Below are 16,335 nucleotides of genomic sequence, written 5' to 3'. Positions count from 1 at the left end.
TAAACGTGTATTATTTACAAGCATGTGGACTTTCAGGCTTTTTGTTTTGTGCATACCATTGGAGATGAAAATCGGGAAGACTTTACTTCTCAAAAGGAGTATCAGATTATTGATTTTTGAGCATCAAAACCTGACTAATATTTTTTATAGCAGGAATAAATGCAAACCACACTTTAAAATAAATATCCTGAAAAAATATCCTGTCTTTATGCATCATTGTAGACAACATTGCAACTTGCATAAATATTTGTACGAGTTGAAATATACTATGTCTGTAACTATTTCCAGGTGATTAATTCCTTCTTTTAACTGTTTCTAAAATTGTTTGAGCTCTTTTAGTTGGGCAAGGACACTGTGCAGTACACTCATCAATGGCTAGCACAACTCTGCCTTGCTAATGGAAAGCATATTGCCATTGGTCATTAGGAGATGATTCAGCAAATCAAAAGCAAGTTGATGCAGCTGATCAAAAATGTAAACAAGCACTGGGAGTATTGGCTTGAACTGCATGAAATATAACAATTAAATGATATCTTGAGTATCATTAATTCAGTCTGTTGAACCTTCCACAGAAAAATAGGTCATTAATGTAAAATCTTGATTGAATTGTATAATTATTATACAGAATTTATCCAATGAAAATGTGAGAAGATAGGCATTCACTAGAAATTTTGACCATTAAAAACCAAATAAATGTACTGGAATTTTCATTTGTTGAAAATTAAAACCATTCTAATGCACTTAAAAGAAACCTTTATTCAGACCCTTGTTGTAAAAATTCATGAGCCACAAACCAGATTCTGAAAATATACATTGGATATTTATCAATATGCCTAGATGTTAAATTACTGTCTCTTTTCTAATCCATCAATCAATGCGTATGTTCGTCTTATGCTCTACTGGTCATTGAGTAGAAGAGCTTATGGAATGGCCTGTTGTCCGTCATCCATCATCTGTCATCTGTCATCCAATGAACTATGTGTTAAATGCATGAAGAAATAGTAGGGTGATGCACCATCTGAGAAAATCTTGAACTTTGTAAAGGCATGCAGTTTATACAGCAAAGTATAACCATGTTTTAAAGATTTTACTCATGTTACTTTTATGTTATTTTATGTACATTTTATAGAATTTTAAGATCCTCATCTTGTTCTTCATATTTAGATTTATTTGGAATGGTTTATCTATGATATTTTAATGCAATTCATTTTGCATTTTGGAATTTAACCTTTAGTTGGCACCATGTTGCCACAATTGTGCTGAGGTGCTGTAGAATGCTACTACATATGTACCGTCAAGTGGCATCCATCAGCACAAGTGAGTTATCACCACGGTCCTTTTAAACTTTAAACAAAAATCCAGTCCTTGCTAGAAATGGCACTGCTCAGGCATCAAGTAGGCTAACCACAAAAATATTGTTTATTACTACTCCTCCAGAAAGGATGGTCATATTAATATGGTCTTTTCACTAAAAGATTTCTTATGATGTATAGGTACTAAATGCAAATGGCACCAATCAGATGACAGTATGGCTACCTTGACAGCCATCTTGGAATTCTTTTTATTGCTATTCCTCCGGAATGATGGAAAGTCATGTTGATGTGGAATTTTATCAGAAGACCTTTTATGATGTCTAGTTGGTCGTGAATGAAAATGGTGTAGATCTGACATCAAATATGTCTGACACAATAAGCACATTAGAAATCTTGCAAATAACTCTCCTGAATGGATGGTCTGATATTGACATGGGGTTTTCACCAAAAGTCTTCCAATGGTATATTTTTCATTGTAAATGAAAATAGCATGCCCTTCTTACACCCAATATGGCTGCCACATTGAATAATTTGAAAATCTATACCACCCAAGAATATCAGGGATTACTTCGAGACAATGCTGTTAGAAAGTAAATTTGTTTTTTTTCATGAATAACTGGAAATTGTTTTTAGAGAGTGGGAAATCAGTCCCTCAAGGGTCTTATGCTTGCTTTACTATGATAAATTGAGTGCTACTGGACCTATAGCCGCCAAACTTTACAAGTGGTTTGTCTGTAAAGAGACAAAGACCGCTCCATGTTGGGTTCTGGCTGTAAGATCCCAGGATTACTGTTCCTTGGCAAAGAATTTCAGTTAAATATGATGCTCAGATCTATCATACAAACAAATTCAGAATATTATACAAACGAACTTTCATCATAAAATGTAAAGATAAACTGGAAATCAAAGGAAAATTTCAGATGAAGAAAGCTTACCATGTGTATGTACCTACTTACACTCTTATGTAGTGTATTATCGTTCTCACAATCTGTCTTTATCTGTCAGTCTGTTTGCTTGTCTGCCTTTTTGGTTGTCTCTGTACTTAAACTTTCCTGTCTAAAGAAGTGTTGCACTAGAATTAAATATTCATCTGTTACCTGAATAACACAGTCCTCTGTCTCTTTGTCTCTCTCTCTCTCTCTTTCTCAGTCTCTCTCTCTCTCTCCATCAAATAAACTTTCAGATAGATGCTTAGTTGCATAATATATTTTACAGTCAGTCAATGGTGTCACCAGTTTTACCAGGAACATAGATAATCCAGATCCCTATTCAGAGATATCTCATACCTGGTCCAGGACTTTGGACACCAAACCAGAACAAATCTACACAGTACAGGTACAATACATACTGACATGCATATATTAAACATGTTCTCATTTTATAGTTGGATCTGTTTAGGAAAAGTAAGAAATTTCTAATTTGTATTCCCCCACTGCTTGCAGCAGGGCATGGTAATTTGGTCCTGTCCTTTAGTCTGCCATCTGTCTCAAGCTCTTGAGCAAGATAACAAAACAACTACTCATTGTATTGGTATTTGGCAGGCTCATTTATATGCTTATACAGGTGACCTGATAATACTTTCAGGTTATTGCATCAAATTGTCAATTGTTTTTACACATTTGATTAAAAAATTGTACTAGGAAAGGTAAACATGAAATTTACCAAGCAAGTTTGTATGCATATGTAGTTGCCCTGATAAGATTTTCAGGCCATTAGTCATATTTAAATTTTTATAGAAACTATTAAATGACATTTAAAAAAATGCTCAGTACAATTTTACAAATCGACTGAAATCATCCTGTCATAAAGAGCTTTCAAAAAAAAGTTATCCTGGTCTAAAATCTAATATGATTGACATTGCAAACAGTATAAACATATTTAAACAACTTTATCTCAGAAAGTTGTTGACAGAATTTGACCAATTTTGACTGAATGTATCTTTCAATATTGGATAAATGATGCTGATTTGTAAAAAAATAAAAATGAAAATAAAAATAGAAAATAACATATGTGTTCAACAGTTGTGTAAGAAATATCTTCAGAAGGTATCATATTGACTTAGATTACAAGGAAATCTAGTCATGCATTTGAGTAATCAAAACCCCACTTGGGTCTCTTGTTTACCTTTTGTACATAGTTGTCCATTTTGAAAATGTTATTCACACAGTAAAACCAATAACTGTAGACATATTTGTAGATTTGGTAGATTTGATTTTTGTTTCACTGGGAATGGTTTGAATTACAAAAATAAGGCTAGTATGGGACAATTGCCCTTGTTGAATTTAAAAATCAGAAAAGTTAGACATGAAATTTATAAAAATTTGAAATTTAAAATTCAAATGGTTGAAAATTTGCTTTATATGGATCAATTTTTATATTGATTTCTTTTTTTCCACATGCAAATTTAACAAACAATAGATATTTAGGTAATACTGTAATTGTGCTTATATTGTTAGATATACTTCATTCCAAAACCATTATCATCATGTATTGCTGTTAAAAAGTTAGATTTGTATATTTTAAATGAGCCTCATATAAGAAGCCCAATTGATTTTGATTTAAAAATTTACATTAAACTTAAGCCATTTTATTTCTTCTTTTAAAAGCAATATTTTCATCAGAATGTGTTAATGTACAAATTACCTATAATCATTATAAGAGGAAGGAAAGAGAGCAATGTATTTCAAGTCAATAGCCTGCAGTAAGAAATTACTTTTATTCTCTTTGTTTCATCAATAGATTAGGGATTTGCATCCTCCTTTATTTGTACACAGGATATATGGTTTTCTCATTCAAAATTATGACATAAAACTCTTTGCTTAATGCTTTTAGATTTGAAAATTTAACAATTTGATTGTCAATGTTTTCAGTGAATTTACTGTAAAGTTCTATAAAATAGGGGTATTTCCATATTGAAGACACCTTTCCAAACATGTACACTTGTAGGAACCCAAATGAAAATCCCTTTTTTGCAGTATTAACCTGCTGAGAACATCCTCAGCTTTTCTTTCACATTCTAATAAAAGACTTCAGATGCAAACAGATTTCAATTGCCTTCAAGCCCATGGTTGTTATAATATATTATAATAATTTCATTAACATCATTGTTGTTACTTAAACAATAGTTTGAGGCTATTGAAACTGAATGTACAATTTGTTCATTGAAAAGTTGCAGGAATGGTATAAAAAAACAAATTAAAATTGCAAGACTTTTATTTCATAGATTGTCAAAAGTCATCATGTCTAGTGGGTTTTTTCAACATCTATTATTTTACAAGGATTTATCGTTTCCTCATCCAGCCAGATGTTTGTCTTCTGAATATGTAACAATTTGGGAAATATCACAATCATTACTGCAGTTTCTCAGAAAAACAGAGGTATTTGACTACCATTGGAAAGAGATGAAGACATTATGATTGATTATACTTAGATGTAATAACCACCCATTTACAAACAAAAATTTGTAGAAGCAAAATTCATTTTTATTACAAAATGTATGTTAAAATTAAGCTCATTTGATTTCTTCTCTTCGAAAGGAATATTTTCACCAAATAAATGAACTTACAAATTTCTTATAATCAGTTACTCAGAATTCTGTCTTGTTTTCAACGTATTAGGTATGGGCTGTAACAGGGACTGGAAAACAGGGAGAAAAGGGAGAAACTTCTTTCACGTCAATAGCATGTAGTAAGGAATTACTTTTCTTCTTTTTTTCTTTTCTTTTTGGATTATCAATAGATTATGACTTTACATGCCACCAAGCTCTGTATGTAAGGTTTTCTAATTTAAAACTATGACATACTAATCAATTTGACAGAGATGGGGGAAATGGCTCCTCTACTTTAAGTTCTGAAAATTTAATAAGCTGATTGTCATTGTTATAAGTGAATTTACTGTGAAATCTATCAAGTAAGGATGTGTACATATGAAGGAGACACTTTCAAGAATTCACAAAGAAGATCACTATTTTACTGTGATAACCTACTCAGAACATCCTTCGCCTTTTTTGTCACATGCTGATAAATGACTTCTGATGTAAATAGTGGCCATTTTTAACTGCCTTCAATCCCATGGTTGTAATATTGCATCCAAACCACTTTATGACATGTCATCACTAATGTCACCATATGCTGTAGCTGGAAACTATTCAAACTGAATGATTTCTACAATTTGTTCATTAAAAAGTTGCATGAATAACATTACACACAAATTTTAAAGTGCAGGACTGATATTTCGTGGATGGTTGAAAAGTCCAGAATACCTGTCTGACCTCACAAATCTGTACACACCTTCTAGAAAAATTGTACTCTTCTGACCCAAATTCTCATTATTCCCACTGTCTGGTAAAACCAAGTTCTAAGGACAGTGTACTTTGGCATGGGCTGGGCCTGACCCATACAAAACGTATGGCATAGTGTCCTGTACTTTGGCATGGGCTGGGCCTGACCCATACAAAACGTATGGCATAGTGTCCTGTACTTTGGCATGGGCTGGGCCTGACCCATACAAAACATATGGCATAGTGTCCTGTACATCAGCGCTATCAGAAGCACCATGTGCTCTAACTTAAGGCATATAGCAAATTTTACAATCATACAAGATGCAGAAACATAATTCCAGTGAGAAATGCAGGCTTTTTTAGTCTGTAATGCAGGCATTCTGGCCAGAAAAGGCATATCTGGAGACTTGCGTGTTTTTAATTCACTAGCTAAAGCATATCCTAGAACTAAAATATTGCAGTGTGGCAGATGAGATGTTCTTCTGAACTTTGAAAATCTGCATGCTGTAAATGAGGCATAAAAGAGTACTTTTGAAAGAATGCATTATTTCCATTCACAGACTAGGCTAAATTAAAAGACATTTGTTCAAAATTAGTGTCTTTGTGAATATAAATAAATGCAAAAAAAAGGACAACTTCAGTGATCACTGTTTTTTACACTAGTTTATGTTAGGCTGTGACTCTAATGTGGATAGCATAATAGAGAAGTTTTTTTCAGGAATGCCTTTAAAAGTGTTTTAATACACTAAGCTCTTGAAGTAAAAAACCAAAAGATGCTACAGTTGTTTAGTTAGTGAACTTTGTTTTGGTAATGTTGTGATTACTTGCCATCTCTGGTGATGGACATGTACTAGTCCCTTCACTAGTAGATGCAGATTTTGCTTCAGTTTGAACTGGGTATAGTGTATGTACATTTGCTAGGAACAATGCTGTATCTTGATATACTCTGCCTTCTATTAACTTTATGGATAACTCTCAATAACTCATACATAATGGGGTCCAAAAACATAGACCACACTATAAGCGAAGATGCAAGTTATCGAGGGATGTCCATAACAATATGAAATGATACCATCCTCACTGGACATTGAGAAAACTGCAGTGGCGGGGCAGTGAACTGGTCTGTTTAATGGCTGAATACTCATTTTACAATTGCATTGGAATAATTGTCAATAAAGCACTTTTTCTAATGAAGTCAATCATTTTTAGGTTAAAATGGCCATTATTTTCAAGATGTCCAACTGCTGAGAGATCATTAACATTATTCCAACTCGTTTCAGCAGCCTTCACATGTATGTGAAACATTGTGTATTACCGGTACATCACTGTTTTATGATCTTGTTAAGTAGTCTGGTTCCCTGAGATCCCTACTTCCCCTCTACTCTTGTGGAATGCAACTCATGAAACATATTAAGCAGGGGACCAGACTAGTTATTGATTCAAATTCACAATCAAAGAAGATTTCAAATTCACAATCAAAGAAGATTCCTTTTATTTAACAAAAGAGAACATTTAGTTCGTGAAACAGCCTTCATCATCAAAAGCCCAAAAATTTGTATTGTTCTGTAACAGAATATTGCCACTATGATTTCATGGCAAGTAATAGTGAAACTTCTTCTCATCCATGAGTAAATCTCCATTGCCAATTCAGGAATTACAAATTAACTACAAACTGAATCTAGTTTTTCATCAATAAAAAATATCTATGTAACAGAATTTTATGTCAGGTATTCATTTTGCTTGGCTGTCTTGCTATCATTGATCACATTTGTGAATGAGTATGCTAATTTAAGTTAGTTTAAATATATTATTCCCCCCCCCAAAAAAAAATATTTGGTAACATTGTTCAACTGATCGCTTGAAATGAGTTTATGAGACATTAGAATGGGGCCCCTAGCTATTACACAACTTTGATTGACATGCCTTTTAACTTTTTCAAGTAGTGAACCCCCATTTATTTGATACATAAGGCATAATTAACATGGTAATACAAGGAGGTCAGCTTTTCTGTGAAACAATATAACCAATACTTTTGCAAATTAAGTATTAAAATACCATCAGTACCTATTTAAGTTCTCACAGAAACACTCACAGACAAACAAGAGTCAAATTGTTTGTAACTTTCTATTTTTTAAAATGGGATCCATGACTGACCCAATGTTATAAACAGGTTTATGAGTTTATAAACAGGGCATGAGTTATTGAGGGAGTGGTGTACATCAATGCAATACAATACAAAGAAAAATGAAATCTCATAAATCAACTGACCAATGAAAATATCAATTGGACAGCTTAATGAAATACTGAAGAGCCATTGACCTTATATTACTGAATGCTATAATGAACTCATATGTATAAGCTTTATAATTCTTGCATCCAATCAGACATTAGGAATTGCCAATGCCTAATATGCAAAGATTTTAAAAGTAATGCAGATATTCCTTCAAATAAAGTAACTGTTTAATGTGTTATTCAGAGCCTCCATCATATGCTGTCGGTACTACAGACCTCATAGCAGTTCCAGTGATGAGTACATCTTCATTCGCTGTTAAGCTTGACCTGGACTTCTTCCGAAATGATGAGCAGGGCAAAGTTGTATTGTATGGATTAGTTGTGTCAAACAGTAAGTAGGAGTATCTGTCATAGGTCAAACAGATGGATTAGTATTTTTTTAAGCCATTTTGTTTTGTTATTTACTGTCACTTCTGTAACTCTGTCACTTATCATCCCATTATTATGACATTAAAACTTCTTATCTCATATGTATGTATCTATCTATGTATGTATGTATGTATGTATGTATATGTATGTATATGTATGTAGAGAGAGAGAGACAAAGGGAAGCAGCTCTTGCAGGTTAACTCCCCTTTCTATCCACAAGATGGCTAATTCAGTTCCCTTAGTAAACCTATGCAAATATCATGATATTAAAAATTCAGTAACTTAAAATTTCTGAGTGCTCATGATCTAACCTATATTTATCAGTATAGATGAAATCTGGATGTCAGCTTCTGTGTAGAGAAAAGCATATGAGACATGGCATTCTCTGGACCTGCTGGTGTTTGAACCATGTGCTTTCAAATCCACACCAAAGAGTTGGGTGCTAATTAAGTACACCACTCCCTCGATAACTCGCGCACATCGGGGTCCAGAAACATCGACCGCACTATAAGTGAGGCGCGAGTTATCGAGGGACCTATAAAATAAGCCCAAAACCAATAAAGTGATTGACGACATAATGGAAAAATAAGGGGGGGGGAGTAGGCAGATTATACTGTTGAATACTTACTTTATAATCATTCTGAGATTAACTGTGAATAAATATCTCTTCATAACGGTGTACTTTATTATTTCCTCATAGGACAATATTAATTTCAGGATAAATTACAGTATATTGAGGCGATCATCGAAAACATTATTCCACGTGGTTTCCGTTCGCTTAACATGTGTACCACTTTACACATTGTGTACTACGTCACTAATTTTTATGTTGAATTGGATACATTCTAGTTTTATTGTTTGATCCAAATTAGACGTTTTTTATATACAAAAGATCGACTCTTTTCGAGAAACAGTGTCAATCAAACGATAGATAGATATATAGATTTGAATGCGATAGAAGTAAAATGGAAAACAAAAAAAACAAGGGTTAATCAGTACTAACATATTTAATTGGTCTACAAATTTAAAACAACGTAAATTAGAACAAGTTAATACTTGCCGTTTGTACCACGCTTGACAAATATCAATTCACTTTTTGAAAAAATCAGTTAATTTTTTTTTGTGCGTGTTACTCCTTGGTATCTCTGCCGCCGAGCAAAATCCCTCAGATTTCTCAACTGCATGAGCTTTACGTAGTCAACATTTTGGGTCTTCAGCCACCTTATGGCAATATCAAAATATTTGATTGCTTCCTGTGCAGAGGGGTGGGGGGTGCAACAATTGCGTCTGCATCACTTTCAACACTTGTGTTACTCCAGTTAGAATCGTCTTCTGCTGCAAATTTGTTCGTTATAGAATTAATTATAGTTTCATCTGACATGTATTCGGCTTTGGGGCAATCACTGTCAGCACAAATCCACTCCTCCATATCAAGAGAAACGCCCATCTCAGGACCATGAGTCTGTACGAATTTCTCCCAAACATCCTCGGCATTAATGACATCAGTTTCACTAAAACATTCGAAGTCACTATCATCGTCGTTGTCTCTGTTACTGTTTTGCTTTACATCAAAGGCAGCTCCAAGACCCTTAATCCAGCACCCCAGGTCTCTTGTAATCGATTTTTTTTTCATGCAACAAACACTTCCCCAAGATGTTGATCAAAACAAAGCTGGCATGTACATGTAATTAGGTTCTCACAGAAGTACTCTCGGGTTTCGATGTGATGGTCGATTGACTCTTTTCATGTTTTCAATGAACAGAATATGTTGTGATTATAATGTTTACACTGAAATGGAATTAAAGGATTAGAACGTGACTTTCACACAGGAAGACGTTTAATTAGTGTTTATTTCATTCTCTGTTGCCACCTGTTAGCATTTATCAGAAGTTTTCATTGATTGCTATTTCACCAGACTGTTCATTTACAGTATACTGACAACTATTTATCATAAAAACTTACATAATATATGATATCTTAAACAGAGGTCTCGCTAGGATTTTAAAACTGGGTCTTTCTGCCTCTGAGTTCAATCACTAAATATCAGTACATTTTCTCACTTGGCCACCAGTCAAAGCCTTTGAACTAGCCACCTAGCTGTTGCATCATGTTCTTTTTTTTTTTTAATGTACTCTTATAAAATGGCAACAGTACATCAAAGAGTCTTTTAGTCACTGAATTCTGTCATTGTAAATATCAGCACAGTTAACTGATCAACACATTTTCCCACAAAGCAGGTGGCTGAAACAGGACCGGCAAATCTTTGAATTTTCCCGCGCACCTATTACATGCGTACGGAGGACTCCCGCCTCAGTGATTTTCTGCATCCCAGATCAAAAATTGGCATCCAGATATGGGTAATTAAGCGTTTTCGAGATCTCTGAAATTAATTCTTGTTTAGAACTTGCAAATTTCAAAATATTGATTATATTTTTACGGGCATTAATCACCATTTTCGATGATAAAACGAGCAATGTATTAAGGTTTAATTTATCAATTCTTATCGTAATTTTTTCATGTTCAGCATATTTTAAAGATATTTTAAATACATTTTCTCTGGGAAAAAATCGGGAGCCAAGATGGACACTGCATTATAAGCGGGATCGCGAGTTATCCGGGCGCAAGTTATCGAGGGAGCAGTGTAATGAGTAATGAGGGTTCCAAGCTCAAGACTGTTTAAGTACTTAAATTATATAAAGAAAACAATGTCTCTTTTTTTCAGTTACAACTAGGATTAGCTGTCAAAAGATTTTATTTCCTACAAAATAACTTTCATTATCAACCAATCTTGGACACCCAAACCCATATATACTCTATTTCCAGCTGGTTCCCATTTTTCCAATTTTTCCATACAATTAGTACCGTGTCAGTATATCCAAATGTAACCATCCTTCAACTTGATGTTGTAAACACGGACCTCCAGGAATATAATTTATTCTGTATGAAAATTCAACCTCCCACTTTTTTACTTCACTCATAAAGTATGTCAAAATGTTGTTTTATAATTATTATTATGGTGCATACTACATTTTTGTGAATTCCAGTAAATTTATTCATATTTTCAACTATCATAATGTTTGTTCTTGTCATAGTAACAATATAATTCCACTGGTGAAAATATTCATGGGGTGTGCATTTCAATGATATGCTTCTAACATTTTACATTTATTTCAACAATTTTTATTATATATATATGTATGTGGTGTGTGCTTGCTTGTTTTCTCTTCTTCATTGCAAATTCAGCTGACAGCAAGAAGTGTAGATGATCTAAAGTCATGGTGGATGGACACGAGATTTATCTACCATGCATTATGTGTGTACTTATGTCTCAAATACTTGGTTGAACATTTTGAAGAATCAGCTCAAGGGACAAATTTACATCAGAGCAAGAATACACTGCATGCCTGAATTATTGATCAACCTCCTGGAGGATGATGACATTCCCTCCCACACTCATGAAGATTCATAAACATGATCAATTACCACTGAAAAATTAGCATGCTGTATCCATGAATATGTAGAAACCACCATCAATTCCAATCAAGCATCACAGTGACTGAAAAGACTTTGTTGTTGATGTCAACAAGATGAAATCGCAATTATATTTTGAAGTTCTACTGGGGTATGCGTAGGACCCTGTCAATGAAGAGTGGAGACTCACAACCAAATAGAACTGCAACCATGAGGCATGGAGACTTGCATTCAAATATCAGCCCAAATAGCACCTCAGTCAAACTTTTCCCTGTCTGTGAGGTGGGATTATGTACAAGTATCATTTACCACATCCTGGTATGCATGAAAATATTAAGAAACAAGCTGGATGTGAAGATCTGCAATTTGACCAATGCTGTCAGTCAACTGTGAATGTTTGCACTTTGACTTGTATGGCCAAACAGCCTGCCAGCTGGACCACAAGGCATGTATCATCTTTGGTATGCCATTCCAACTGCTGATTAACCTGTCCAGTGTACGAATGACCTATGTGCAGTTACAATGGTCAAGAGTCTGTCATCTTGAAAAGTCCAGCTGGCTGGCAATGTCTTCTGACAATGATGGTGTCTTATGCAGAACCAATAAACCAGACTGACCATTGTCATCAAACTGTTGGAGTCAACCAACCAAGCCAGACTGGCATTCTGTAAATGTGATCACTACTGACAGCATATCCAATGGGCAAAATGATGATGCTTACTGATGATATTTCATCATCATTGTAACCATCTAGAAGGCTGTATCCCTGGACTAGGGATGTACAGGAGGAGGACAATCCTGATATTGACGAAGGGGATGAAATAGAAATGCCAAAACATGCTGATCCAACAATGGAAGGAACAGAATTTAATTCCAGGCAGTGATATAAAAAAATATATATAATTGTGTCTCTGTCTGAAGGCCTTTCTTGTCATTCAATCAGTTGCCTGTTAATGTGATCAGATAATGTATTTGATGAAGAAATTTATAAAATGTATTTTCTGTGATAATACTTTACTGATCACATTACTAAAAATCCCTCCCACACTTCCCCACAATGCAAGTGTCCTATTATAGGTTCATGCAAGTAAAAACTGGTGACAAAAGAACATACCAGTAGCCACCTGCTGGGTAGAAAGGGGAGTTAACCTGTAAAATCTTTCCTATTTGTCTATATGATATATAGACAGATAAACATATTTCATCTTTCAGGTAGGGCTGGATTTGATGTAGCAGTGACTAATCCTAATGTTAATGCCAACAGGTAAGTATTATTGAAGAGACATAATTTACTAAAACAAATTACCTTTTGTGTATGCAAATTTGTATTATGTTTTATGTAAGTATACCTGATTTCTTCTCTGTCTCTTCTTGGGCACACAGATTCTGTGTGGGAGTTTATGAAACAAAGAGAGGTATTCTGTACAGAAAACTGAAAACAAACACCTCCTTTGTTGCCCTGCAATAGATGTGATAAAATTTTCAAATAACAAACAGTTTGATTTTGAAGATTCTAATCATATATATTTTTATCATCTAAAAAAATGTGTAGTACATATTAAAACAAATTTTACACAAAATTTTTAAAAATTCTCACTTTTTTCTGGCTTGGTTTCTCACAAAATGTCTAAATCTTATGTCTTAAACATTAAAAACATAGACTGGGATTTGGAACACTTAGAGCCAACCTACATCCTACCAATAAGTCTCTATTTTAATTTGAAATTTGTATCATGAACACAAGGACATTAATTAGCAACTACACAGATCCCAAATACTAAATTTAATGTCTGTGACAGTATAATCAGAGCTAAATAATTTGTATTTTAAAAAAATGTTTTCTCAGGTTTTGCATTTATATCATTTTCTCAGACTGTTATTGGTACATTCATGTAAACTGGTATATAGATCAGTCATGGGGAGTACTACACTCTTCACTAAAAATTAGGTAACGGTCTTCCAATTTTTACATTTGCAGTCTTATTGCATCCCCATATATACTGGCTTTTTTACTTTTTATCCCATTTGTGACACATTTCATAAAAGCAGGACAAATTTAAATGGTTAATGTCACACTGTCAGCTGTCTTTACATTTTGTGATATCTTCATTGTTTCATTGCTATCAGATGTTGTATATAGGGTACATAGGGGGCACAATATTTAAAAATCATGTCACAAACATTAATTTTTTTATGGGCAAATCAATAAATGTTTGCATTTCTCTTAGACACATTTTAAATGTGATTCTTGTTATCCCCACCTAATCCATTTATCTTGAGGAGTCTTAATGAGTTTATTGTACAAAAAACAAATTATATGAAGGTTAATACATGATTCATGAGAGTTTTACCAGCTTGAGTAATCTAGCCATTGGCAATTTAAACTCATCTCAAGAGAAATCATACTCAGACAAACAGGCATGGTATCTCTCAACAAAGTTACAGATTGTAACCATTTATAATCACCCTGTACATCTCATTCAAGGTCACCCCTAATATATTGTTACTTTGTCATTACAGAAGGAAGTGACCTTTCAAAAGGGGAACTAATTAACGTTGGTACAATAAAATGCTATTTATAAATGATTATAATTCTAACCCTCTCCCCATTTTAGGGCTACAAAAAAAAAACAATTTCTCTTTTATCTATAAGTCAGTGTGTATTTTGCAAGTCAGATCAATCTGAAGGGGTGACATAATGTCATTGAGTCACAGTATGAATAGATGAATGGATGGATCGATAGAGATAAAAGGCAAAATCAGTGTAAAATACAATTATATAACTCAGTGGAATATGTCACAAATAAAAAGATATCTCACAATTTGTCCTAATAAAATCCAGTAAAATCCATCATGTTATATATTTTAAATCCATTTATATGATAAATCTAGGAATTCAATTACAGGTCACATACAGGTGTAAAATTAGTAATTCAAAATAATCTGATCTTAGTATCATGTAATATATTAATTCAACACATCTTACAAAATAAATAATAAAAGTTATGTCCACAGTATCTAATAAATATCACATTCCAATGTCATCTGGTACAATGTCCAAGAATTCATCTTCATTTTCTGATAAAGTTCTGAAATCCTTGATCATTGTCTAGTCTTTGTAAATCTCCATCTAGTCATTGTGAATAACTAACTCCATTTCTTTGGCTTCACTGTTACATGCAGGTGCTAATGTACAGATGTGCATACAGTCTGTGAAATCTATTTAAGGGTGCAGCTGAATATGTATAAATTGTGTGGCAAGATCACAGTGTTAATTTGTATTGTACCTGACATTTATCATGATTCTAAGTTGTAATGGATTTTTTTCATACCTGACTTTGTGCATGACTGTAAGTTGTAAACAAGATGTCTAGTAGAATTTGAGTTCATGGTCAAGCTTTGTTTATTAGTTAGTGGAATTGCCCACTGGGAATGATTAAGTTTCCAGCATTCTATTGCATCATAGGTCAGATGAAAATATTGTTATTTACAGGGGTTGATAAAAAAATAATTAATTCCTATTTTAGATCAATCTCTTAGAAACTATTGAGCACACAGTTGTTTTGGAAAAAATTAAATCATTTAAGAGGAATTATCTATTTTAATCATTCAATGAAATTACTGAAGTATTCATTGACCCTTCGGATTAATACATTACTTTGGATTTGTATTAATTCATTTAAAACTATTAGGAAATTCAAGACTATAGGTATATCATGATATTCATAACTGTTGGAATTAATTCAGAAAATTCTGTATTCTTAGACATTGTTATAGGACAGTTAGGACTTTTAGAATTTAATTTACATTACTGTATCTTTTGAATTTTCGCTTTATATTTATTGAAATAAATATATTGGTTTTTTATCTTCTAAATTTTACTTCAGTTGTTGTTTTACTTCCTTTCTGTTACATATTTTAAGACTTAGAGTCATAACAACAGGAGTTCAAATAGCCACCCTCTTTTACTTAGTACTGAGCAAGTATCAAACTTGCAGCTCAGTCAAAGGGTTGTCACATGGGAAAATAAAAAGGGTGCTGCCTTTACAGGTTTAAGGATTACAGTCAGTCATCAATGGGATGTTGTTGAACTCTAATCAACACAAAAGAAATACATGTATTAAATTAGCAGCTTGATCAAAAGGGATTGTCAACTTGAAAACAAAATGAGTACTGACTTTACAATCCAATTAAGGGCTTATCAGGCCACAAGCACTGGAAGAAAACTTGGCAAATATCACTTATACGAAGAAAAATACAAATTAAAACTTGTATTGCATCAAACACAATGTTTATGCAGCAAAACAAAAATAATAATACAAATACATGTCAGGACATGCACAAAATTTGAAGCAATAAACTTGCTAGTAAAGACTCGTAAAAAAAGAAATTGATGAAAGTTTAACTTTCTGGTGGGTATTATTTAAATTACCCATAATATTTTCAAAATTATCAAAATGACTATTGCATTATACCATCATGAAATAAATAAACACAGTGAATATCATATCTGCTTTTCTAAATGGGGATCACCTTTTCCATAAAAAATTTCCACTTATAAGCAAGCATATGCTGTATATTGCTTGGTTAAACGAAACCATGTAGATATAT

The 16,335-nt window shown here is 33.4% G+C and overlaps 1 protein-coding gene across 5 annotated transcripts in view; it reads left to right on the top strand.

The window, feature by feature from the left end:
• Positions 1-16,335, top strand: part of LOC149786436 (tyrosine-protein phosphatase 10D-like) — a 405,711-nt gene that overhangs the window by 93,432 nt on the left and 295,944 nt on the right. For all 5 annotated transcript variants that reach the window (XM_089976880.1, XM_089976878.1, XM_089976879.1 and 2 more), the window contains exons 13-15: positions 2,529-2,648; positions 4,931-5,000; positions 8,069-8,215. In XM_089976880.1, coding sequence (XP_089833006.1) covers positions 2,529-2,648; positions 4,931-5,000; positions 8,069-8,215 — 337 coding nt within the window. The remainder of the gene's footprint in view (positions 1-2,528; positions 2,649-4,930; positions 5,001-8,068; positions 8,216-16,335) is intronic.

This window comes from Sinohyriopsis cumingii, chromosome 12 (genome assembly GCF_028554795.1).
Source record: "Sinohyriopsis cumingii isolate HCF-2022 chromosome 12, ASM2855479v2, whole genome shotgun sequence".
NCBI classification, from domain to species: domain Eukaryota; kingdom Metazoa; phylum Mollusca; class Bivalvia; order Unionida; family Unionidae; genus Sinohyriopsis; species Sinohyriopsis cumingii.
Note: the sequence above shows the minus strand (reverse complement) of the source record. Positions and strands in the feature narration are given on the sequence as shown.